The 27825-nt window shown below is 47.1% G+C and overlaps 1 protein-coding gene across 1 annotated transcript in view; it reads right to left on the bottom strand.

The window, feature by feature from the left end:
- Positions 1-27825, bottom strand: part of LOC148542095 (CD109 antigen-like) — a 202115-nt gene that overhangs the window by 34386 nt on the left and 139904 nt on the right. Inside the window, exons 28-30 of the mRNA XM_088472444.1 lie at positions 21211-21401; positions 8756-8911; positions 8583-8648 (exon numbers count right to left, since the gene is read on the bottom strand). Coding sequence (XP_088328570.1) covers positions 8583-8648; positions 8756-8911; positions 21211-21401 — 413 coding nt within the window. The remainder of the gene's footprint in view (positions 1-8582; positions 8649-8755; positions 8912-21210; positions 21402-27825) is intronic.

Genomic DNA, 27825 nt, shown 5'->3' with positions numbered 1-27825 from the left:
GGTGGGTGAATAGGATAGGCTACATAGCAGTCTGTGTACAAGGCACACGGTGACATTGGTGTGGCAGGTGGGTGAATAGGATAGGCTACATAGCAGTCTGTGTACAAGGCACACGGTGATATTGGTGTGGGAGGTGGGAGAATAGGATAGGCTACATAGCAGTCTGTGTACAAGGCACACGGTGATATTGGTGTGGGAGGTGGGTGAATAGGATAGGCTACATAGCAGTCTGTGTACAAGGCACATGGTGACATTGGTGTGGGAGGTGGGTGAACAGGATAGGCTACATAGCAGTCTGTGTACAAGGCACACGGTGATATTGGTGTGGGAGGTGGGTGAATAGGATAGGCTACATAGCAGTCTGTGTACAAGGCACACGGTGACATTGGTGTGGGAGGTGGGTGAATAGGATAGGCTACATAGCAGTCTGTGTACAAGGCACACGGTGACATTGGTGTGGGAGGTGGGTGAATAGGATAGGCTACATAGCAGTCTGTGTACAAGGCACACAGTGACATTGGTGTGGGAGGTGGGTGAATAGGATAGGCTACATAGCAGTCTGTGCACATGGCACACAGTGATATTGGTGTGGGAGGTGGGTAATAGGATAGGCTACATAGCAGTCTGTGTACAAGGCACACAGTGATATTGGTGTGGGAGGTGGGTGAATTGGAGAGGCTATATAGCAGCCTGTGTACAAGGCACATAGTGACATTGGTGTGAGTGGGTGGTGAATAGGATAGGCTACATAGCAGTCTGTGCACATGGCACACGGTGATATTGGTGTGGGAGGTGGGAGAATAGGATAGGCTACATAGCAGTCTGTGTGCAAGGCACACGGTGATATTGGTGTGGGAGGTGGGTGAATAGGATAGGCTACATAGCAGTCTGTGTACAAGGCACATGGTGACATTGGTGTGGGAGGTGGGTGAATAGGATAGGCTACATAGCAGTCTGTGTACAAGGCACACAGTGACATTGGTGTGGGAGGTGGGTGAATAGGATAGGCTACATAGCAGTCTGTGCACATGGCACACAGTGATATTGGTGTGGGAGGTGGGTGAATAGGATAGGCTACATAGCAGTCTGTGTACAAGGCACAGAGTGATATTGGTGTGGGAGGTGGGTGAATTGGAGAGGCTATATAGCAGCCTGTGTACAAGGCACATAGTGACATTGGTGTGAGTGGGTGGTGAATAGGATAGGCTACATAGCAGTCTGTGCACATGGCACACAGTGATATTGGTGTGGGAGATGGGTGAATAGGATAGGCTACATAGCAGTCTGTGTACAAGGCACAGGGTGACATTGGTGGGGGAGGTGGGTGAATAGGATAGGCTACATAGCAGTCTGTGCACATGGCACATAGTGACATTGGTGTGAGTGCTGGGTGAATAGGATAGGCTACATAGCAGTCTGTGCACATGGCACACAGTGATATTGGTGTGGGAGATGGGTGAATAGGATAGGCTACGTAGCAGTCTGTGTACAAGGCACACAGTGACATTGGTGTGGGAGGTGGGTGAATAGTATAGGCTACATAGCAGTCTGTGCACATGGCACACGGTGATATTGGTGTGGGAGGTGGGTGAATAGGATAGGCTACATAGCAGTCTGTGTACAAGGCACACAGTGACATTGGTGTGGGAGGTGGGTGAATAGGATAGGCTACATAGCAGTCTGTGTACAAGGCACACAGTGATATTGGTGAGGGAGGTGGGTGAATAGGATAGGCTACATAGCAGTCTGTGTACAAGGCTCACAGTGATATTGGTGTGGGAGGTGGGTGAATAGGATAGGCTACATAGCAGTCTGTGTTCAAGGCACACGGTGACATTGGTGTGGGAGGTGGTTGAATAGTATAAGCTACATAACAGTCTGTGCACATGGCACACAGTGATATTGGTGTGGGAGGTGGTTGAATAGGATAAGCTACATAACAGTCTGTGCACATGGCACACAGTGACATTGGTGTGAGTGCTGGGTGAATAGGATAGGCTACATAGCAGTCTGTGTACAAGGCACACGGTGATATTGGTGTGGGAGGTGGGTGAATAGGATAGGCTACATAGCAGTCTGTGTACAAGGCACACGGTGACATTGGTGTGGGAGGTGGGTGAATAGGATAAGCTACATAGCAGTCTGTGCACATGGCACACAGTGATATTGGTGTGGGAGGTGGGTGAATAGGATAGGCTACATAGCAGTCTGTGTACAAGGCACACAGTGATATTGGTGTGGGAGGTGGGTGAATTGGAGAGGCTATATAGCAGCCTGTGTACAAGGCACATAGTGACATTGGTGTGAGTGGGTGGTGAATAGGACAAGCTACATAGCAGTCTGTGCACATGGCACACGGTGATATTGGTGTGGGAGGTGGGTGAATAGGATAGGCTACATAGCAGTCTGTGTACATGGCACACTGTGACATTGGTGTGGGAGGTGGGTGAATAGGATAGGCTACATAGCAGTCTGTGCACATGGGCCATGGCACACAGTGACATTGGTGTGAGTGGTGGGTGAATAGGATAGGCTACATAGCAGTCTGTGCACATGGCACACAGTGATATTGGTGTGGGAGGTGGGTGAATAGGATAGGCTATATAGCAGTCTGTCTACAAGGCACACAGTGACATTGGTGTGGGAGGTGGGTGAATAGGATAGGCTACATAGCAGTCTGTGTACAAGGCACACGGTGATATTGGTGTGGGAGGTGGGTGAATAGGATAGGCTACATAGCAGTCTGTGTACAAGGCACTGGGTGACATTGGTGGGGGAGGTGGGTGAATAGGATAGGCTACATAGCAGTCAGTGCACATGGCACACAGTGACATTGGTGTGAGTGCTGGGTGAATAGGATAGGCTACATAGCAGTCTGTGCACATGGCACACAGTGATATTGGTGTGGGAGATGGGTGAATAGGATAGGCTACATAGCAGTCTGTGTACAAGGCACACAGTGACATTGGTGTGGGAGGTGGGTGAATAGTATAGGCTACATAGCAGTCTGTGCACATGGCACACAGTGATATTGGTGTGGGAGGTGGGTGAATAGGATAGGCTACATAGCAGTCTGTGTACAAGGCACACAGTGACTTTGGTGTGGGAGGTGGGTGAATAGGATAGGCTACATAGCAGTCTGTGTACAAGGCACACAGTGATATTGGTGAGGGAGGTGGGTGAATAGGATAGGCTACATAGCAGTCTGTGTACAAGGCTCACAGTGATATTGGTGTGGGAGGTGGGTGAATAGGATAGGCTACATAGCAGTCTGTGTACAAGGCACACGGTGATATTGGTGTGGGAGGTGGGTGAATAGGATAGGCTACATAGCAGTCTGTGTTCAAGGCACACGGTGACATTGGTGTGGGAGGTGGGTGAATAGGATAAGCTACATAACAGTCTGTGCACATGGCACACAGTGACATTGGTGTGAGTGCTGGGTGAATAGGATAGGCTACATAGCAGTCTGTGTACAAGGCACACGGTGATATTGGTGTGGGAGGTGGGTGAATAGGATAGGCTACATAGCAGTCTGTGTACAAGGCACACGGTGACATTGGTGTGGGAGGTGGGTGAATAGGATAAGCTACATAGCAGTCTGTGCACATGGCACACAGTGATATTGGTGTGGGAGTTGGGTGAATAGGATAGGCTACATAGCAGTCTGTGTACAAGGCACACAGTGATATTGGTGTGGGAGGTGGGTGAATTGGAGAGGCTATATAGCAGCCTGTGTACAAGGCACATAGTGAAATTGCTGTGAGTGGGTGGTGAATAGGACAAGCTACATAGCAGTCTGTGCACATGGCTCACGGTGATATTGGTGTGGGAGGTGGGTGAATAGGATAGGCTACATAGCAGTCTGTGTACAAGGCACACGGTGACATTGGTGTGGGAGGTGGGTGAATAGGATAGGCTACATAGCAGTCTGTGCACATGGGCCATGGCACACAGTGACATTGGTGTGAGTGGTGGGTGAATAGGATAGGCTACATAGCAGTCTGTGCACATGGCACACAGTGATATTGGTGTAGGAGGTGGGTGAATAGGATAGGCTATATAGCAGTCTGTCTACAAGGCACACAGTGACATTGGTGTGGGAGGTGGGTGAATAGGATAGGCTACATAGCAGTCTGTGTACAAGGCACACGGTGATATTGGTGTGGGAGGTGGGTGAATAGGATAGGCTACATAGCAGTCTGTGTATAAGGCACACAGTGACATTGGTGTGGGAGGTGGGTGAATAGGATAGGCTACATAGCAGTCTGTGTAAAAGGCACACAGTGATATTGGTGTGGGAGGTGGGTGAATAGGAGAGGCTACATAGCAGCCTGTGTACAAGGCACACAGTGACATTGGTGTGAGTGGGTGGTGAATAGGACAGGCTACATAGCAGTCTGTGCACATGGCACACAGTGACATTGGTGTGAGTGCTGGGTGAATAGGATAGGCTACATAGCAGTCTGTGCACATGGAACACAGTGATATTGGTGTGGGAGGTGGGTGAATAGGATAGGCTACATAGCAGTCTGTGTACAAGGCACACGGTGACATTGGTGTGGGAGATGGGTGAATAGGATAAGCTACATAGCAGTCTGTGTACAAGGCACACAGTGACATTGGTGTGGGAGGTGGGTGAATAGGAGAGGCTACATAGCAGCCTGTGTACAAGGCACACAGTGACATTGGTGTGGGAGGTGGGTGAATAGGATAGGCTACATAGCAGTCTGTGCACATGGCACACAGTGATATTGGTGTGGGAGGTGGGTGAATAGGAGAGGCTACATAGCAGCCTGTGTACAAGGCACACAGTGACATTGGTGTGAGTGGGTGGTGAATAGGATAGGCTACATAGCAGTCTGTGCACATGGCGCACAGTGACATTGGTGTGAGTGCTGGGTGAATAGGATAGGCTACATAGCAGTCTGTGCACATGGAACACAGTGATATTGGTGTGGGAGGTGGGTGAATAGGATAGGCTACATAGCAGTCTGTGTGCAAGGCACACAGTGATATTGGTGTGGGAGGTGGGTGAATAGGATAGGGTACATAGCAGTCTGTGTACAAGGCACACGGTGACATTGGTGTGGGAGGTGGGTGAATAGGATAAGCTACATAGCAGTCTGTGCACATGGCACACAGTGACATTGGTGTGAGTGCTGGGTGAATAGGATAGGCTACATAGCAGTCTGTGTACAAGGCACACAGTGACATTGGTGTGGCAGGTGGGTGAATAGGATAGGCTACATAGCAGTCTGTGTAAAAGGCACACAGTGATATTGGTGTGGGAGGTGGGTGAATAGGAGAGGCTACATAGCAGCCTGTGTACAAGGCACACAGTGACATTGGTGTGAATGGGTGGTGAATAGGACAGGCTACATAGCAGTCTGTGCACATGGCACACAGTGACATTGGTGTGAGTGCTGGGTGAATAGGATAGGCTACATAGCAGTCTGTGCACATGGAACACAGTGATATTGGTGTGGGAGGTGGGTGAATAGGATAGGCTACATAGCAGTCTGTGTACAAGGCACACGGTGACATTGGTGTGGGAGATGGGTGAATAGGATAAGCTACATAGCAGTCTGTGTACAAGGCACACAGTGACATTGGTGTGGGAGGTGGGTGAATAGGAGAGGCTACATAGCAGCCTGTGTACAAGGCACACAGTGACATTGGTGTGGGAGGTGGGTGAATAGGATAGGCTACATAGCAGTCTGTGCACATGGCACACAGTGATATTGGTGTGGGAGGTGGGTGAATAGGAGAGGCTACATAGCAGCCTGTGTACAAGGCACACAGTGACATTGGTGTGAGTGGGTGGTGAATAGGATAGGCTACATAGCAGTCTGTGCACATGGCGCACAGTGACATTGGTGTGAGTGCTGGGTGAATAGGATAGGCTACATAGCAGTCTGTGCACATGGAACACAGTGATATTGGTGTGGGAGGTGGGTGAATAGGATAGGCTACATAGCAGTCTGTGTGCAAGGCACACAGTGATATTGGTGTGGGAGGTGGGTGAATAGGATAGGCTACATAGCAGTCTGTGTACAAGGCACACGGTGACATTGGTGTGGGAGGTGGGTGAATAGGATAGGCTACATAGCAGTCTATGTACAAGGCACACGGTGACATTGGTGTGGGAGGTGGGTGAATAGGATAGGCTACATAGCAGTCTGTGTACAAGGCACACGGTGATATTGGTGTGAGAGGTGGGTGAATAGGATAGGCTACATAGCAGTCTGTGTACAAGTCACACGGTGATATTGGTGTGGGAGGTGGGTGAATAGGATAGGCTACATAGCAGTCTGTGTACAAGGCACACGGTGATATTGGTGTGGGAGGTGGGTGAATAGGATAGGCTACATAGCAGTCACTCTGTGTACAAGGCACACGGTGACATTGGTGTGGGAGGTGGGTGAATAGGATAGGCTACATAGCAGTCTCTGTACAAGGCACACAGTGATATTGGTGTGGGAGGTGGGTGAATAGGATAGGCTATATAGCAGTCTGTGTACAAGGCACACAGTGACATTGGTGTGGGAGGTGGGTGAATAGGATTGGGTACATAGCAGTCTGTGTACAAGGCACAGGGTGACATTGGTGTGAGTGCTGGGTGAATAGGATAGGCTACATAGCAGTCTGTGCACATGGAACACAGTGATATTGGTGTTGGAGGTGGGTGAATAGGATAGGCTACATAGCAGTCTGTGTGCAAGGCACACGGTGATATTGGTGTGGGAGGTGGGTGAATAGGATAGGCTACATAGCAGTCTGTGTACAAGGCACACGGTGACATTGGTGTGGGAGGTGGGTGAATAGGATAAGCTACATAGCAGTCTGTGCACATGGCACACAGTGACATTGGTGTGAGTGCTGGGTGAATAGGATAGGCTACATAGCAGTCTGTGTACAAGGCACACAGTGACATTGGTGTGGCAGGTGGGTGAATAGGATAGGCTACATAGCAGTCTGTGTACAAGGCACACGGTGATATTGGTGTGGGAGGTGGGTGAATAGGATAGGCTACATAGCAGTCTGTGTACAAGGCACACAGTGATATTGGTGTGGTAGGTGGGTGAATAGGATAGGCTACATAGCAGTCACTCTGTGTACAAGGCACACGGTGACATTGGTGTGGGAGGTGGGTGAATAGGATAGGCTACATAGCAGTCTCTGTACAAGGCACACAGTGATATTGGTGTGGGAGGTGGGTGAATAGGATTGGCTATATAGCAGTCTGTGTACAAGGCACACAGTGACATTGGTGTGGGAGGTGGGTGAATAGGATTGGGTACATAGCAGTCTGTGTACAAGGCACAGGGTGACATTGGTGTGGGAGGTGGTTGAATAGGATAGGCTACATAGCAGTCTGTGCACAGGGCACACAGTGACATTGGTGTGGGAGGTGGGTGAATAGGATAGGCTACATTGCAGTCTGTGTACAAGGCACACAGTGATATTGGTGTGGGAGGTGGGTGAATAGGATAGGCTATATAGCAGTCTGTGTACAAGGCACACAGTGACATTGGTGTGGGAGGTGGGTGAATAGGATTGGGTACATAGCAGTCTGTGTACAAGGCACAGGGTGACATTGGTGTGGGAGGTGGTTGAATAGGATAGGCTACATAGCAGTCTGTGCACAGGGCACACAGTGACATTGGTGTGGGAGGTGGGTGAATAGGATAGGCTACATAGCAGTCTGTGTACAAGGCACACAGTGATATTGGTGTGGGAGGTGGGTGAATAGGATAGGCTACATAGCAGTCTGTGTACAAGGCACACGGTGACATTGGTGTGGGAGGTGGGTGAAAGCGCTGCTGCCACCAGTCTGTGTAGCACTGCTGGTCATGTGGGCCACTCATGCAAGAGGGCCCCTATGCAGAGCAATGCAACGATTTCATCATGGCTGAAGCCGCAGGCAACTGCTTGTCTGGTATATAAATCATGTCGTACTGCAGTGCGTACAAATACATATTTTTTCATTATTATTATTTGCATGCAGGGTAAATACTGACTGTTTTTGCATGTGGTCCACAAATGCTGTACAGCTTTATGTTTACACTGCAATTTCTCTGCACATTTTACATCTGTCCCTCCTGCAGTGCAACATGGTTTTACAAATGTGCAGCTACTGTACGTGCTATTTTTGTTTTATGCGTTGCTCCGAACTCAGAATCAGCCCCATAGAGTGTATGTAGCACAGTATACAATACGGTAAATTTCTGGGTTTATATTATTTGCAGAAGGTAACCATAGCTAGAATCATGAAATACAGTGTGTATAAGTGTATGTGAATTCATGTACCGGCTTATTACTATAAAACATAGATTTATTCCTATATCTTACTTGTGCCAAAGAAACAATGTAAACTACACTTGGGTAGCCCGAGAAATTGGTTGTTCCTGTCAATTCTAATACATTACAAAACTGTGGAAATTGGCGTTGGCTTGAAGAGGTACAGGCAGCTGGCAATTTTTTATTTTTACTATATAATATATGCTACAGTATATGTGGTAAGTGATGCACAAGTGGGTAATGAGTGAACTGGAGTTGTTTAGGATATTGTGGTGTACCTGTACAATAGCCAATCCTCTTCCAGCTGCAGTGACATTAATTGACAAAGGCTGGGATACTTCAATCTAACAATGAAAAAAATAATATTGGGTTATTTCTTTATTTGACATGTATACATCAAATAAAAAAGATTAATACATTTTTAATTGTAATATTAAACATAGCATCATACCTGCTGACTTTGTAACAAAAGAAGATTTTCACTGTTGATCTGAAATGTTTTTGGTACGAAGAAACCTGATCCAGTAACAGACACAGTAAGAGATGTTTCACTGGAGGGTGCAGCTAGCAAAAACTGTGATAGAGCTTGCAGAGCCATTATTGTATCCTGGTAAAGACATAACGTACATCTATGTTAAGCATGAACTAAATCATAAATTTTAAAAACACAAATAATAACAGCATGTAACAGGGACTAGAGATACTAATTTTAATGTTACTGTATATTTTAATACATATTTCAACATTTATTATAAAAAGGAAATTAGCAGTTGGACTCTTGCTCTGTTTAGTTTAATTAATAAATAAAATTGTATTGTACCCTGATAAACAAAAATTTGAGCATTTAATTTTAATGAAAAGATGCCGTCCAGACAGAACAGGAGTCCGACTGCCATAGGCAGAATGGAAATGAAAGGAAATGCATAAAACTATATGGCTTGATAGAAAAATTATATATACATTTAGTAGGCATTTAATAAAAGGAGCATATATCATTCAAAAATGAATAATATATAAAAATACAAATATTGACCATAAAATTGATGGATATAATAGACATCTTAGGCATGCAAATGCAGAGACCACTGTAAGCACTAAATAATTCAAATAAGCATAGTGCAATGAAGAAACAGCTGCCAATTTAGAAATGTCTTTTTATATAGAAAAAAACATAATGAACTGTTGAAAGATATAACCATTCAATGAAGATCCAGTGAAAATCTGCAACTCTTCCACTCCCGGCTCTGGTTTGTCTAGACAATCATGTGACTTTTGTTTACTATGTTTCAAGTGTACAGTACACTACCGGCCTCAGTTACAATTCTGCCTGTCAGGTACCCTTCTTTAATGTATTATGTACAGTTTTTTATGATTCCTTTTAGCTAAGATATCCTCCTCATTTTGTATTGTTTTATTACTATAAATGGCTTGATATATTAATTTGATAGACAAATACACCTGTTTCCTATCCCTGCATGTGTTTTGGTATAAAAGAAAGCAATTCTAAGGATTCCATAATCAGTTGCTGAGGAAGCTATGGGTACTTACCACAGGGAAAGGTGTCAAGCACCTGCATCACTTGTGCCTTATTATTGGACCTGCTCTCCCGGAATGGACGGAAGGCTCCTGAAAATCGTGGGTCATTCCCGGGTACCCGGAAAAGTGGACAAGTTTCCCAGCCAACTGCCACTCCTCCGCACCAACCTCCGTAGCCCTCCGCAACCATCCACTTGAGGGCGGTATGGGGGGAGGGGAGAATCGCGTCATTGTGGCCCACCCCTGCATCACAATACCAGTAATCTCTGCATTGTGTAGTGGGGGGCGGGGTTATGATGACACAGTCACGCCCCTACTCTGCCCCAAATGCTGCATCACAACCTAGCCACGCCCTTCCTATGCCACACCATGCCCTCTGCTATGCCGACCTGACTGCCCACTCCCGGAGAATGTCAGCAACTATGTTATTGGACCATATACCATCCTGTTTCCAGGACCTGTTTTATTGCAGATTTTCACTCCAACCAGTAAGAGGCTTCCATCAGCAGTAAGGCTTTCTTTGCTAAACAGAATGTACAGACACCACCTCATCCAGCTGGTCATTTCCAATCTGCTAAATAACTGGAAAGAAGTTTATGAAGCTTCTAATTTTAAGAGACATTTCTCTTTTAACGACTGGTCTGCCAGAGACATATTTCATCATTGCACTATGCTCATTTGAATTATTTGGTCCTTTAGGTGAAATTGCATGCAGAGCCGTAAGTAGACATCTTGGTGCCATGTGCCAGACAGCATTAGCGACCCCACCCCATTTTTTATATAGGGACATTTGGCGGTTGCCAAAGGTGTGTGCCCCAGTTACATATCCTGGGTGGTCGGGCGGGGCAGTGTCGGGCTGACCCCCCTGGACATGACACTGGTAATTATGTTATAAACTTGCTGCGAGTTTAAAAAAACTGTTGGGGGCATCCATCATGCCTTGTTAACGTATCACTTCCCGAAAAGCTGCTCTTTTTGCAGAGTTAGCTTTTGGGAAAAGTTATATTTTTACTCCTACACCTGCCATGTCCCTATGTATTTCCCAACTGCCACCGGTGTCTGTGTACACAGTTACACACACACAGTTACAGCCCCCAACCCGCAGTCGCCATTGTCTATGCCCCCCGCTAACCCTGTTGCTGTGCGTATCCCCTCTTGGGTTATCTGTGTCATTTCTCTTCCCCCTGCTGCTGTGTCCTGTCCCCCTGCATCCATTCCCTGGTGGCCGCTCTGTTCCCCCACCGGTGTCCTCTGTGTCATCTCTCCTCACCCTACTGCTGGATCCTGTCTCCTGCATCCTTTCTCCGGTGTCTGCTCTGTTCCCCTCCCCCGAACACCTCCCCGGTGTCCTCTGTGTCATCTCTCCTCACCCTACTGCTTGATCCTGTCTCCTGCATCCTTTCTCCGGTGTCTGCTCTGTTCCCCTCCCCCGAACACCTCCCCGGTGTCCTCTATGGCATCTCTCCTCACCCTACTGCTGGATCCTGTCTCCTGCATCCTTTCTCCGATGTCCGCTCTGTCATATCCCCCTCTTCCTCTCACCTGTCTCCTCTCCTCTCCATACAAAAGTATGTGAAAATGTTAATTTTCACCTGCTTTTGTATAATTTAAGTTCATTAATTGTATTAGTAGGTCAATGAATGATTAAGGGGCCTTAATCACTTGGAATATAACTTTTGTTTTTAACATGAAGATTATGAAATTCGGATGCTTGTTTTTCAGAACAATAGCCCTTCCAGTCCACCAAGCACTGATTGCAGATTCTATTTAACTTTAAGTTCTTGCTGATCACCAATTGCAGGCGCAGGGTGAGCAGTTTGAGAATAATAATAATTGACAAAAAAAACTTTTATTAAAAAAATGTAGGAGACTTTCAGAATTCGTACAGAAGATAGGTATTTAGGCACCTGATTTGCTGTGTAATCCCCATTGATGTTTGTATTGAGGACTGTGGTGGTGGAAGGGCTAATGCTACCAACAGTGCAGGGAACACAGTGAGTAACATTGTTATGGCAGCCAGAAAGAAGGTATTGAACATTGGGCCTCTGCACTAGGACAGACTAGATGGAGAGACTTGAGCACATTAATGGACGGCTTGTGGTGTAAGTGGGGAGCAGCCAAGTGCGAATTATAATTAGAGGTGTCGTCATCCATTTGAGTTCATTTCTGTGGTACTGTACCACAGTGGGAAGAGATCCCTGTGGCCCCATTCATCCTGTAATTGGAGGGATAGATTTCTCAAGACATTGACAGAAGGGAAGTGTCCTTGCAGAAGAGAAGACCTCTATGAGCGAGGGAGGTGTCACTTTGAAGGAACAGACTGTGAGAAGCAGATTCATCTGACAGGCTGAGCAGGAGCCCGCAGGTGAGGGTAGTTGGATCTGAGGCAGCTGATAAGAGGTAAGCTTACATCACAAGCCTTATAGCAGAGACACAGACCAAATATAATTAATGCTGAGGACTTGAGAGATAGAGCTGTTCAGCAACTGAGGGTGCTGGCAGGGGAAACTGTCTACAGTTGAAATATGTACACTATCTTAACAGCCAGCTTATAGTTCTGCATGTAGGCAATGTCAAGAAGTGAATTACCAAGAATAGTCTATTGTTAATAAAGTTGTATCCACATCACACCGCAAGCAGAGAAAGAAACAAGTGTTACAACTGTTTGAAAGTTTGAAACAGGCATATGGATCAAGAAGTATATTTGAATTAAAAGGTTTTCTCTTGTATTTAGTTGATAACTATTTAACGTCAAAATTAAAAACCTTTCTGAGGCTAGACAACAAAAAATATTGGACAACTTGACAACTTAGAGCTTGTTATCTCAAACCAGGTAGGTCTATTTATCAAGCAGTGAAAAGTGTGGAGAAGTGAACCAGTCGAGACGTTGCCCATAGCAACCAATCAGCTTTCAAGTAGCATTTATCAAGTACAGTCTACAAAATAATAGGTAGGAGCTGATTGGTTGTTATGGGCAACTTCTCCACTGGTTTACTGCTCCACAGTTTTCACTGCTTGATAAATAGACCCCATACTGAGTTTACTGACTTTAGAATCAATAGTAGAAACATTAGAAAAAAGTGTGGATGGCTTGGGCAGAATTAGATGTGGAAGTTAGAAAATTAAAATATTATATATTGAACATCTAGGGACAATTAGGAAAATATAATATCACAAAAAAAGATTAAGCCCTCCTGCCTTCTGTGTATACATTCCTACTCCAAATTACTGGAATTTCCCAAGTACATAGGATGTATAGTACGTTGTAAAAAGGATTTTGGAAGATGTAAGATAGACAAGAGGAATTAGCTCTTATCCACATAAGGTTCCTTCCCAGACATTTTTTATCAGCCAGATGATCAGATCATCAAGATGGTTCAGAAGATCTCTCTCCATAAATTCCTCAAAGCCAGACATCAGCACTGAGTGATATATTGAGGAAAATTCCTACTAATAAGAAGACTGCCTGTAGAGTGCAATGAAAGAAAACACCCTTCCATGTTTCAGTTCTAGAACTCTCAAGATAAAAACAGTAATGTGATAAAGACAGCAATGTTGAACCCATCATCTTGTCTCTCATGACCCTGCTTCTCCTTTGACAGTGAAGGTGTGTCTCTTATTACTATATGTAGATAGGACACTATTTTTGTCTTAATGGGTATTCAGACAAGACAGCCCAACCTGGAAGAACTTGCGGGATGGAAACTGCTGGCACAAGTGCAGACCAGATTAATAATTTTATAGATACTGTACTGCAGTTCAGTTGGTTTTTTTACAATGCACCTAGGGGTTTATTTCTCAATCAACATTTATTTTGGTGGTTGAGCTGCAACATTTAAAGCAATATTTTGTTATAAGTCAATATATGCAGTTTGATACTTAACCCACTAAATTGACTGTACCATTCATGACTTTACAGGAGCACAAAAGCCAAACCAAATTCATAAAGGAACATCCATTGTGGGTTAATGCTAAAATGGTGCATCTGTCCATAGAAGTAGTAATTTGTAAACCTCTTTGTACAGATTAAAAGAGGCAGCATACTGCTACTTTATAATGTTTGCACTATACTTACTGTAAATTAGGGTCTGATTCACTACGGATCCCAACTGCGAATGCAGTAGCGATTACGCATGCAGTTCAACTGCGATAGTATGCTAATCCATTGAGATCGCAATGCCCTCGCAGCACTACACAAGGACGCCCACTTTACTTAGCACACATCCGTAATGTTTAGCAAGACTGCAAAACCATCGGTACAATAGAGTACCATCGCAGCCTCACGTACACTTGCACAAGCTCTGACCTTACTCAGAAATTGCTAACTTCCACACACGCTATCAGGCCTCAGGCTGCTTAGGCCATTGCAGAGGATAATTTATGCACGCCCCTGCACCGGCGTTGAAACACACTGGCACGCTTGCGTTCATCCGACCCCCCGTCACCACCCACAAACAACACTTCCTGTCAATTACTCTGCAATGGGTCTGCGTAATCACTGCAATCACAGTCCCAATCGCAATGGCTAGTTCGCGCACTGCAATGTATACACATGTGCAGTACACAACAATCGGCTGATTGCGTGAGTATTAGCAACTGCGTTCCTTGCTGAATCAGGCCCAGAGACAATTTAGTAGGATCTTTATCAATATATGTGCACACACAATGGAAATAATTGGGGACATGGCTAGACATGGAGCTCATTCCAATTTTCTTGGAATTGCTGATTCCTTAAAACTTTTTTAAAAAACAGAACTACACACAGCCCATCTCAGCGCAATATGTGTCTAATTCGAAATGCGATGTAACTAGGGCGTACCAGCTGTCTGTGCTGATTAATTTGATATGCAACACTTGTATATCTGTGTGCTACTGAGTCTCTGAATCTGTATTCAAAGTGCTACAGTGTAGCGGTCGCAGCGTTTTTCATTCCAAGTGCCATTGTGGTTTATTGTGGTGCACACAGACATACAAGAGTCACATTTCAAATAAATCAGCACAGTCACATTGTGAATTTCCATCACAATAAAAGACACCCGACCAGGGGCGTAACTAGAACTTTGTGGGCCCCATAGCAAAATTTGAAGAAGCCCCCCAAGTCAGGTATCCACCACAGTGCCCCTCACCCTGTAGCACCTCACTGACTCCCCTTACCCTGTAGCACCTCTCACTCCCCTCACCCTGTAGCACCTCACTGACTCCTCTTACCCTGTAGCACCTCTCACTCCCCTCACCCTGTAGCACCTCACTGACTCCCCTCACCCTGTAGCACCTCACTCACCTAATAGCGCCTTTCACTCCCCTCATCCTGTAGCAGCTCTCACTCCCCTCACCATGTAGCACCTCACTCCCTCTGTAGCACCTCACTGACTCCCCTCAGTCACCATGTAGCACCTCACTCCCTCTGTAGCACCTCACTGACTCCCGTCAGTCACCATGTAGCACCTCACTCCCCCTGTAGCACCTCACTGACTCCCCTCAGTCACCTTGTAGCACCTCACTCCCCCTGTAGAACCTCACTGACTCCCATCAGTCACCATGTGGCACCTCATTCCCCCTGTAGCACCTCACTGACTCCCCTCAGTCACCCTGTAGCACCTCACTCCCCCTGTAGCACCTCACTGACTCCCCAAAGCCCGGTACACCCATTTCTTTAGGGGGCCCCCCATCCCCAGGTCCCCGGTAGGTACAGTCTTCACACAACAATAATGACCCATAACTGCCCCCCTCCTAACACAATTATGTCCCATAACAGCCCCCTTCCAACAATTCTAATTATGTCCCATATCTGTCCCCCTGCTCCATCAATTATACTATTGTCCCATAATTGCTCCCCTCGTCATACAGCTATGACCATGATGTCCCATACCTCTCACCCTACCTTCCTCCCTGCATAAGGATCCATTTATATTAAGACCTCAGATCTATGGGGGCGGCCTTCTCCTCCTGCTGTCTGTCCCGTCCAGCTCTTTCTCTCCCAGTGAATTTCAAGTTTCCTCCAATTGGTGGATAGCTCCAGCCATCCACCAATCAGGGCTGAGATACTCCCACAGCAGTGATTGGTGGATGGCCAGTGTCATCCACCAATCAGGAATCTAGCATACCAAACAGTGTAAAGACACTGTGACAGCAGTACGGCATGGAGAGGCGTCATGTGACTGACAGCCACTGCACTGCAGCTACCCAGCCACTCTGATTTGTTTGTGGCCGGGCAGTATCTTCAGTATGCAAGCTGCGGCCCTGATGCTCCCCGTTGGATGAACCAGGAATCAAGGTGCAGCCCAGAGTTGCAGAAAAATGGTGAAACCGATGAAGAGGAGTGACGAGAATTATTAAATGCAAATTCTGCAATGGGAAGAAGAGACACCCAGTCGTTCTGGTACTTGGAAACAAAGAATTGGAGATACTGCTACAATGACTGGTTCATCCATTCTGTCTGCCCGTTTGACTGTGGATGGTACCCGGAAGATAGGTAGGCTGATGTTGATACCCAGGGCTGAGCAGAAATTCTTCCAAACCGTGCCACAAACTGAGTCCCTCAGTCGGAAACAATATCCATCGATAAGCCATGAAGTCTGAATATGTGGAGTACAAATAGTGAAGACAGTTCTTTAGCAGAAGGCAGTTTGGTGAGTGGAACAAAGTGAACCATTTTGCTAAAACTATCGATAATTGTCCAAATGACAGAGCAGCAGGAGGAAGAGGGTAGGTCCACAATGAAGTCCATGGCAATATGGGTCCATGGCCTGGAAAGAGTAGGAAGAGGAAGCAGGAGCCCGGATGGAGCTGTGCGAGGAGACTTGTTGCGAGCACAGACATCACAAGCCAAAACGAAATCCCGAGTATCTTGACCCATAGACTGCCACCAGACTAAACGGGACAGCAACTCAGCAGTTTTTGCAATTCCTGGGTGCCCTGACGGCTTGGAAGAATGGAAGTCCAATAGCACCGCTTTCCGAAATCTTTCTGGAATGAACAAGACACTCAATGGCGTTTCTGCTGGAGCTTCCGACAGGTACAAATAAGATCCGCAAGATCCCTGATCACAGCAAAATGGATATTAGAGGTACTGGTTTCTTCCAGTCTGGTGAGTGATTGAACTTGTTGAAAACTGCGAGACACCGCATCTGCCTTAACATTCTTGGAGCCAGGCCGAAACGAGATGACATAATTAAAACGAGTAAAAAATAATGCCCACCGAGCCTGTCTGGCGTTCAAACTTTTGGCGGTCTCAATGTAAGAAAGATTTTTATGATCAGTGAGCACCGTGCGACAGGATTCACTACTTCCAGCCAGTGCCTCCAATCCTCAAATGCCCACTTGATAGCCAACAACTCACGATTCCATACATCGTAATTCCTCTCTGCTGAGGTGAATTTCCAAGAAAAATAAGCGCAGGGATGGAGTTTGCCATCTTCAGGATCCTTCTGAGACAGTATGGCACCCAAGCCGATCTCTGAGGTGTCTACTTCGACAACAAATGGGAGGTCAGTATTAGGATGTCGAAGAACTGGAGCGGAGGTAAAGGCAATCTTCAAGGAGTCAAGAGCTTGAAGAGCTGTGGCTGGCCAGTTTGCTACGTCCGCTCCTTTCCTGGTAATCTCCACAATAGGTGCGACTATGGACGAGAAGGAGTCAATAAATATCCTATAATAACTGGTAAAGCCAAGGAAGCATTGTACTGCTTTTAGATTGGTGGGCTGTACCCAATCTAAGATGGCCTTGACTTTGCTCAGATCAATTGAAAAACCTTGAGAGGAGATAATGTACCCCAGGAATGACACTTCTTGAACTTCAAAGTTGCACTTCTCAGGTTTTGCATTTAACTGGTTCTCCAGGAGTTTATGCAGCATCAGTCTCACGTGCTTGCGGTGGTCCTCAAGGGAGCTGGAATAAATTAGGATATAATCGAGATAGACCACTGTGAATACCCCGAGATACTCCCTCAACGCGTCATTAATGAAGTCCTGGAATACAGCTGGGGCATTTGACAGGTCGAATGGCATCACCAGATATTCATAATGGCCGGAATGGGTATTAAAGGCCATTTTCCACTTGTCAGCTTCTCTAATGCGGACCAGATTATATGCATAGCTGATCGAATAACACAGAAATCAAGGGCAATGGATAGAAGTTCTTCACCGTGATATTATTCAAACCTCGAAAGTCAATGCATGGTCGAAGAGAGCCATCCTTCTTTTGCACAAAAAAGAAGTCTGCTCTGACCGGCAATTTGGAAGGCAGAATGAATCCCTTCTCCAAAGCGTCCTGTATATATTCTTCCATAGCCTTGCTTTCAGGAAGGGAAAGAGCATAGAGTCTGCCTTTGGGAAGCTTAGCACCGGGAAGGAGATCAATCGCACAATCGTAGGAGCAGTGAGGTGGAAGGGTGTCTGCCTTCTTCTTAGAAAAGACTTCTGCCAAGTCCTGATAAGGAGTCGAAATCCTGGAAGCTGATTTGAATTGGACAGCAGCAGTTAGACGGACAGGGAGAGTAAGGCAGGTAGAGGCACAGGAATCACTCCATTGGAGAATTTCTCCTGTCAGCCAGTTGATGACAGGGTTGTGTCTTCTGAGTCAAGGAAGACCTAACACTAACGGAGCCAGCGGACACTGGAGTAATAAGAATGTGATATCCTAGGAATGTAGGGACCTGATGGACAACTGGATGGGAGATGTTTGAGATGACACGACAACTCTGGAACGTTCTTCTCCATTGAGCCCAACTACCAAGAGAGGTTGTGTTAAATGTTCAGATGCTAGACCCAATGATTCGAAGAAGGAGATGTCCATAAAATTCCCTGCTGCACCTCTATCTAAGAATGCTGGAACGGAAACATGGCCACCTTTTCCTTGAATAACGGTAGGGATTAGGACTGAATTTGCGGGAGAGACAGATGCAAGGCCTAGCTGTAGCTCTCCTATGACACCTAGACCCTGCCTTTTCCCGATTTAACAGGACAATTCAAGGCTGTATGCCCTTTTCCTACACAGTATAGGCAGAGGCCCTGGGAGCGTCTTCTTCATTTCTCTTCGGCCGAGAGCCGATAGGCACCCAACTGCATAGGCTCTCCAGGATCCGGCTGAGTTATCCAAACTGGAGACTGAGGAGCAGGTGTAGGAAGCTCCTTCTCCATTCTACGTTCTCGGATGCGGCGGTCAATATGAATGACTAGATGCATGAAGTCATCCAATGTCTCTGGAACAGTATGCTGGACAAGGATATCTTTAATCTGGTCCGAAAAACCAAGGCTGAATTGACTTCGTAGCGCAGGGTCATTCCAACCGGAGTCATTCGCCCACTTACTAATCTCTGTGCAGTAATCCTCTGCAGATTTTTGATTTTGTGACAGGGACCGTAGTTTCGACTCTGCTAAAGCCGCCTTGTCTGGGTCATCATAGAGGAAGCCTAGAGTGGCGAAGAAAGCATCCACCGTCTGCAGACCACTATGAGCCAGGGGCAGACCAAAGGCCCGGGTCCGAGGGTCACCTTGGAGCAAGGAAATAATAATTCCGACACATTGAGTCTCTGATCCAGAAGAAGCGGGCTGAAGCCTGAAGTATAGTTTGCAGCTTTCTTGGAAGTTAAGAAAGTCCTTACGGTTGCCCGAAAAATTATCCGGCAGATTGAGTTTAGGTTCGAGGGGCTGAGCTGATTCAGAAACTGAGAGGGGAGCTGCCCGTGTCTCTTCTACCTGGAGAGAAAGTTCCTGGACCTTTTGTGTTAGGCCCTGTATTTAGCAGCCAGAATTTGAGCTAGGTTCTGACCTGGCTCCATGATCACAATCCGTGGCCCTACAAATTTTTATGGCTAGTGATAATGTTATGATTCCTGGAGGGATTCGATGGAATAATGTAGAGCCAACTGATGATAGCCTTGAGGGCTGGAATGTATTGTACTAGTTGTGCCGAGGGCAATAAATGTGATGCAGCCTGTGGGCTGTAGGAGCAGCCTAGGGGGCTGGTTGTGGCCTTTATAGTCGTGGCCAAGGGACTGGATATGTGAAGCAGCCTTGGGGCTGTTGGAGCAGGCTTGGAGGCTGATTGTGGCCTTTATAGTCGTGGCCAAGGGACTGATGGTGTGACGCAGCCTTTGGGCTGTTGGAGCAGCCTTGGGGGCTGATTGTGGCCTTTATAGTCGTGGCCAAGGGACTAATGGTGTGAAGTAGCCTTTGGGCAGATGACATTCAGGTGAGGTATGCAACAGAACGTGGGGCTGCTACCAGTGCCGCTGGAATGACACTGGCAACGGTGTGCTTAATAGTGCACCTGGAACACAGAGTTGCTACCAGTGCCGCTGGGATGACACTGGCGATGGTATGCTAATTTGTGCACCTGGAACGCAGAGTGGCAACCAGTGTTGCTGGGATGACACTGGCGATGGTGTGCTAAGTTGCACATCTGGAACGCAGAGCTGCTACCAGTGCCACCGGGATGACACTGGTCACCGGATGGTGACAGACGCTTCTGGGATAGGAAGCGCTCCGTGCTGCCCAGATGGTACAAGCAGCACGTGCGGATGGGATGCAGGTGGAGCTGCCTGGATGGAGTAAACGGCACACACGAAACACAGCTATACTGACTCAGGAACTCGACTGACAACCAGGAGACAGGAACAGGAACTACGAAAAAACTTCTACCACCGGCATGGAGTGATGGACTGGCTGGAATTTAACAGGAACAAGGCCCAAACAGAGCAAGTCTCCCTTAATGATAGACCAGTGTAAAGCTGTGCACAGACAGGGGAATTAATTAGCATGCACCTGACACTGCACACAGACAGGCAGTAATTATTGCAGTGCTTTAGGCTGGAAGCTGCAGATCCTGACAGTGGGGGGCGGGGGCCAGGTTGTCCTCACCACATGAGCAGTCTCTCATGTCCAGCATCTGGTCTGTCCAACATGGGCTTCTCCTTCCTGCACTGCTTCTGGACTCGTATTATGATGAAGTCATCATCTCGCGAGTCGCGGCTCTGGGTGGCTCTCCTCAGTATGGAACTCTCAATGAGAACCGAAGGCAGTGGGCCGGCGTAACTACAATCCAGCTGCATGGCGTATTGTGGCTAGATGTATGAGGATTCATCTGTATCTAAATCTCAAGGAAAAGAGGGCAGAACTCAAATTGGCCAATTCCATTAGAACCAATAGTCACGTAGTAACAGTAAAATGTTGGCACCACTCCATAGAGATGCACTAGCAAATGTGTGAAGTTGGAGGAACTGTAATTTCTAGCGATTTGCGCAGATCAAATCACACTCGCACATTGATATGAACTGAATTGCCACGAAAGTATTATGAGAACAATATCAGTTTTATTATTTTTCATTTAATAATTTTTATAGCACTTAAATAGTGCAAATAAATGTTTTACCTGAGTAGATGAATATCCTCCAAGATGATTCCTTTGCTGACTCAGCCATTTCATGACAGGGATGCCCTCTGCAATTCTGTTCTGCCGGTAGTAGGAAAGCAGGGCATAGGCTGCTGTCTCAATATCTGTTGTCCTTGGCTGCCAGTAATAATTTGCTGTATCAGATGGTGAAGACCAGTACTTTGTCCCTCCTAAAGGCATAGAACATAATACAATAATTTGCTGTTTCAGATGGTGAAGACCAGTACTTTGTCCCTCCTAAAGGCATAGAACATAATACAATAATTTGCTGTATCAGATGGTGAAGACCAGTACTTTGTCCCTCCTAAAGGCATAGAACATAATACAATAATTTGCTGTTTCAGATGGTGAAGACCAGTACTTTGTCCCTCCTAAAGGCATAGAACATAATACAATAATTTGCTGTATCAGATGGTGAAGACCAGTACTTTGTCCCTCCTAAGTAAAAAAAAATGTTTTATATTGCAAATCCTCACTTTAATTGTCAAATAAAAATGGAGACCTTCTGCATCTTACTTACAGTAAGGGAATACTGTTTAATACTTTGCGATACAACATCTCTCTCACTATTAGGAGGTTATGTAGTTAGTTTTTTTTCTTCTTTCATTTAAATACGTATTTCCATTGAGTACTTTATTGATAAAATGTATGGAAATGGTAAGCCTCCTGACCTGTCATCTGCAACTGAGCTCTGCAAGGAACAGAGGGCCTGATTCATAGCGCTCGCAAGCAGGTGGATTGCCGGGCAGTGCACACGCGCAGCATGCGCGAGCCCCATAGCGGGTGAATTTTCACTCGCTGCGGGACTCCCTACAAGACGGGGCGGCTGTCAATTGTGATTTGTAGGCGTGCAGGGGGGGGTGGCTGGACAAACGGAGACGTTCCTGAAGGCACACCGGGCGTTTGTGGGCGGCCCTACTGACATCACCCGTCAGTGGACATCAAACGTCTATTTAGGACCTAGTTTGCTAAAATACACCCGTGATTATAATCAAGAATTTTGGTAAATTCCCAAGTTGTATATTTTCAACGGAAAGTACCTGCGAGTTTGCCTGATGGTATTTATTTCTATTTAAGTTTTGCAGAGAATTTCATGAATTCTCACTCGCGTTTGCCTTTAGTAAATTTGCAAGTTGTAAAATTTGGCCAACCACATCCAAGATTGCAATCTCAACTAGACACGATTCTTAGTAAATGACCCCTATTCCCCACACAAGTGATGTGATCAACAACATTCTTCTATGCGTACAAAGTAAAAAAACAAAAAAACTTTGAATGATCAATATGGAACTTTTGTCTCCTACTCGCTTTCCCTACACTGAAACTTCTTATTAAACTGCTCAATATATTTGTACTTACCGTATATCCTTTTTACCAGGGGCTGGCAACTTTTTAGCCTGGGGGAGTAGTGACCCATGCTTAAAGGGAGGTTTACAGTACAATAATTATATTATCAGCAATAAAAAAGAATCCACAGTGCTGGCATTAATAACAAAAAAATATATGCTCTCCACACAAAGTTTTGCCAGAAGATGGCATTCACAAAACATATTACATATTAAAGGACTATGGGGCCTATTCATCAACACTAAAATAACGTTTTTAAGGACATTTTCCTTAATTAACGTTATTTTAGTATTCATGATGACACTTAGCACAGGAGATAACACTGATATCTCCTTGCTAAGTATCCCTGCGTTAATTTCCACACTCCCCATAAATTAGTATGGGGATATGGAAATTATTGTATTCATCAAATTCCGAAAATTATGTATTTTCAGAATTTGATGTAGTTACTATTCGCCGCTGTGAGGTGACGAATAGCAGGTAACACTTACCTGCTTACAGCTGTGCAGGTCCCCCGGCGTCTTCCTCTGGCGCTCTGGTGCGTCCTCTGGCTCCGTCTGCTATGCTGTCATGTGTTCTCCCAGCAGAACACAATAAAGTTTAGAAAAAAAACAACAATTTTTTTTCCTAAACAGTACTGTGCGCTCTGCTGGGAGACCACATAACCGCATAGCAGACGGAGCCAGAGGCTGCTGCGCGAGCAGGTAAGTGCTGAACAGGGGGGAGGTGAGCGGGAGGGGGGTCAGGTGATCGGAGGGGGGGGACACAAACTTACTGCATCTGTAGGCAGTGCTGCGCATGTGCTGGTTTTACAGATGTAACAGGCTACAGCGCATGCACAGCACTGCTACCAGCTGCAGTAAGTTAGAGTAGAGAGGGATAACTATCTATTTCCCAAAAAGCTGTCATCGCCAAAATGACAGCTTTTCGGAATAGATAGTTATAGGGAGGAGGAATGATGAATTCCTCTGGTAATTAGGTAGAACTCCATGCGAGTTCTAAACCTAATTACCTCCTGTGAAACTTTAGTTATGATGAATAGGCCCCAAAATCATTGTCATCAATACAATTATACTATTAATATAATAATAACAACCACTGGAGAATATACCACAAATGTATTAACAACATGCACCATAATATTATTTACAATCAAATTTCTTGGCAGCAAAATAGACCACACACATGCCACTTTTATCCCATCAGACCACTCCAGATACCCATTTTATGCCACATGCTGCTTTTATGCCAAAATACCCCAATGCTTGCCCTTTTTATGCCATTAGAGTCCTCCTAATGGTCCTTTTTTCTCACCGGTCTCCACATGACCCTAATACACCAACAGACCCTTGTGTTAGTACATAAGGTAGTCCATCCATCTAAGAACTCCTTGCCACATTTTTTTTAACAGTACAAATAAATAAGAAAAAATAATAATATATTAAAATACTAAACATAAACTTACCAGGATTATTTTTCACTCTTTTTATCTGGTTTTATTTCTCTTGTCTTCTTTCTCTCTCTTTCTTTAGCTGACCTTTCCCTTGCTCTGACATATTTTAAATATTAATGAATATGAGAGACTTCTATTAAAAATGAGACTCCCAATCTATTTTATTACTTTATCTGGGGGTGGGCATGGGGGACACTGGGTGCCCTTAGGAAGTAAGGATGTCCTGAGTACATGGTCACTAGCTACAGGGCAGGGCAGGCACAGCATCAGCTTGTCAGATAAGCACTCAGCACAGCACAACCAGTGCTGTGCTGAGCACAACAGCAGTGATGATTCTGCCAGGCATAGCAAGCCATCTTACATCATTCTCTGATGAAGTTTGTACCTGCGGGGTTCCCATAGCCCTGTCGAAAATACAGACTCAATCTCACTGGCTCCCATGGCCTTTATAAAACGGATGCAAATGCTGATAGACATCTGGCAACTGTGTCAACTGATGGACCACCAAGGCAGGCAAGAAGTGGCTTAAGATACCCAGTGGCAGTTTGGCTCAGGGGGTAAATACCTCCCTGAGCCCCCAAGTCCAGACTGCTGTTTATTCAATATTCACTCATAGAAGTAGTACTAACAATATACTATTACACTTCATGGTCAAGTAAGCATTCTTATTAGCCTTACTCATTCACATATGTCCTAGAACCAGTCATGTTTCATCCCTCCTTCATAAAGGTTCAGGAAGCTTTCTACTTCAGGGTCCATAGGGTATCCACAGGATACCTTGGGGTATAGGTGTGACGTCAGTCGCAGGGCACCAAAGAGTTAAGCTTTCAGCCTCCCAGGATGCACTAGGTCCCCCTCCTATACCCCGCCCCCGGGCCAAGGCACCTCAGTTTAGTTTGGTGCCCGGCCGGAGTCGGGTGCACCTGTTGGAGTGGGGGCTAGAAGAGCCCCTGAAGCTTTTTCTTCATGCAGCTGTGGCTGCACATCTGGATGAACAGCATGGACAGTCAGTCCTGACGTCCATGCTGTCTTCCCTACACCCCGCCGGTACCAGAACGCCGGTACTGATCCGGGGATGCTGGTGGGCGTCTGGGGTCACAGCTAGCGGTGACCCCAGATGTTCCGGACCATGGCCGGATTCAAGGGGGACAGAGGTAAGCAGCGGGGTCCCGCGGTGGGTCCCCGCTGATCACATGGTCCTAAGTCCCCAGGCAGGGGGCTCCCTGGGGACTGGCTGCAGCGTGGAGCCAGGCGACCAACCTGCGCTTCCACTACCCCCTGGGACAGCGGACCGCAGCAGAGCGGTAGCGCTGCGGCGTCCCAGGGGTTAAATGCATGCCAGGGGAGCGCGCCTTCCCTGTCTCACAGCCGGCGCCTCCCCCGCTGCACACAGCCCTCTCTGCACTGTGCTGACTGGTCCTGTGTCAGCGCTCCTCCCCCAGGCCAGCTTCTCTCTGCTCCTCGGCGGCCATCTTCTCTGCAACGCATGGTGAACGCTGCTGGAAGTCTGGAAGGAAGCATCGTGGTCTGGGTCCCCCCGCATACCTCTCCTCCGCTGTGGCTCAGGTCTGTGTATGCAGCGCTGTGTCCTACCAGGCCCTGTGTCTGTGTAGTTGAGTGATCAGCTCTGTTAGTGCAGGAATTGTTATTTCTCTGCATTGTATGTGACTGTGCTAGCGCTGCCTGTAACTTTTCTTCTCTAAACTGTCAGCTTTATTACTGTCCCTGTTCTTTCTGCTAAAGCCCTTGCGGTGCGGTGCTGCAGGGTGGTCTCTCGCCTATTTAATACTTAATTGGTGAGAGAGGTCACATACGTGGTGCCATCATGTCTGAAAGTGATTTTCCCCTCCGGCTACAGTGTACCACGTGCAAAGTACCGTTAGCGGAGGGGGAGGGTAGCGCGGAGGGCCTTTGCCGGCAGTGTTTGTCCATGGCGCGGCCTATTACGGTTACAGCACCGGTACAGGAGCCGCCCTGGGCTTGTTTCGCTCAGGCGTTAACAGCTTTAGTGGGCCAGTTAGCTCCGCAGCCCGCGTTTACTCCGATGGGTTTGTCCCAGCAGTCTGTGGTGTCGTCACCCATGCAGGGGTTCCCACGACAATTGGTGGTACCCCACAGTCTCCCTATTTCCCCGCTCCCGGGTTCTCAGGAGCCAGCGTGGGTTAACTCCCTGACGAGTTCTGTACAGCACTTGTCGGATGTGTTGCAAGGGGAGTCTGTGATGCGGCCTCATAAAAGGCCGGTGGCGTCTCTGTCCGCTCCTTAGGAGGATGACGAAGGGACGTCTGATGATGGGGAGATTCTGGATCCTTACGATCAGGAACCTTTCCATACTAAGGACGCTGATGCTAAGTCCAAAGTATATATTCCTGGACTTATTCGGGCGGTCCGCACAGCCTTGGTGATTGAGGACGAAGTTCCCCCAGCGGCTAAATCTAAGTATGCCTTTTTCAAAGATGTGAAGGGGCGATGCCACAGTCTTTCCTCTTTCGGGTCAGTTGGTGGACCATTTAGAGGAGACGTGGAAACAACCTGGCAAAAGATACCAGCCGCAGAGATGCCTGGCGGTGGCTTATCCGTTCGCGGATAATTATTTTGCTAAGTGTGCATCCCCTCCACAGGTGGATTCTCACGTGACCCGTCTTGTCCGTAGTGCCACATTGCCGATGCCATCCATGTCCTCCCTTAAGGATGCTACGGACCGCAAGGTAGAAATCTGCCTGAAGTCCGCTTATTCCCTTGCAGGGGGGGCAGCACGGCCGGCTATGGCCATTTGCTGGGTTGCCAGAGCGATGGAGCGCTGGGCGGATTCATTAGAGGCTTCTTTTGAATCCGACTGTCCGGCCGAACAGGCGGAGTTGATTGGCAATCTCCGTGATTCAGCCACCTACATCAACGAGGCGGCTCTAGACATTAGTACTCTGGTGTCTAGAATTTCTTCAGCAGCGGTAGCTGCTCGTCGCACCTTGTGGCTGCGATCCTGGAAGGCGGACGCAGATCCAAGAAAGGTCTGGAAGCGTTGCCGTTTACCGGAGAAGTTCTCTTCGGTCCGGATCTGGATAAGATTGTGGCCACGCTGGCGGCAGCCAAATCTGCTTGTCTCCCGTCGGCCGCTGCTCCTTCTGGTTCTGGACCATCGTCCTTTCGGTCATCTAGGGCCCAGGGCAGGCCCAAACCACAGTCGTTTCCTCGACAGGCTGGCCCTAAGAAATCGGTCAAGCCCCGGAAACAGGCATGGAGTACCAGACGTCCGGCCCCCAAGCCAGATGACAAGCCTGCGGCCTGACGGTCCGGGTCTCCCCTTGGGGGATCCCAGGGTGGGAGGCCGCCTGCTGCAGTTCTCCCGGTGTTGGTCGTTCACTACGACAGACACTTGGGTTCTGGAGGTGGTCTCTCACGGGTACGCCCTCTCCTTCCGGCACAGACCCCCGGCTCGATTCTTCACCACGGGTCTACCATCAGACCGGAACAAGGCTACGGAGCTGCGGAAGGTATTGCACACTATGCTCCAGGCTGGAGTTATAGTGCCTGTTCCATTCTCCCAGAGGGGCCAGGGTTTCTATTCAAATCTATTTTTGGTACAGAAACCCAATGGGTCATATCGTCCGATTCTCAACCTCAAAGCACTCAACAAGTCTTTGCGGGTCCCGAAGTTTCGGATGGAGACCCTACGGTCCATCATTCTGGCGCTGGAACCTGGGGACTACATGGTATCATTGAACTTACAGGACGCTATGGCGGTCATGGCGGCTTCTCTGCGGCTGCAAGGAGTCCGCATGTTGCCGTACTTGGAC

The sequence above is a fragment of the Taudactylus pleione genome, unplaced genomic scaffold, assembly GCF_031769625.1.
Source record: "Taudactylus pleione unplaced genomic scaffold, aTauple2 ptg000015l, whole genome shotgun sequence".
Taxonomy (NCBI): Eukaryota; Metazoa; Chordata; class Amphibia; order Anura; family Myobatrachidae; genus Taudactylus; species Taudactylus pleione.
This window is presented reverse-complemented; position numbering and strand designations above follow the sequence as displayed.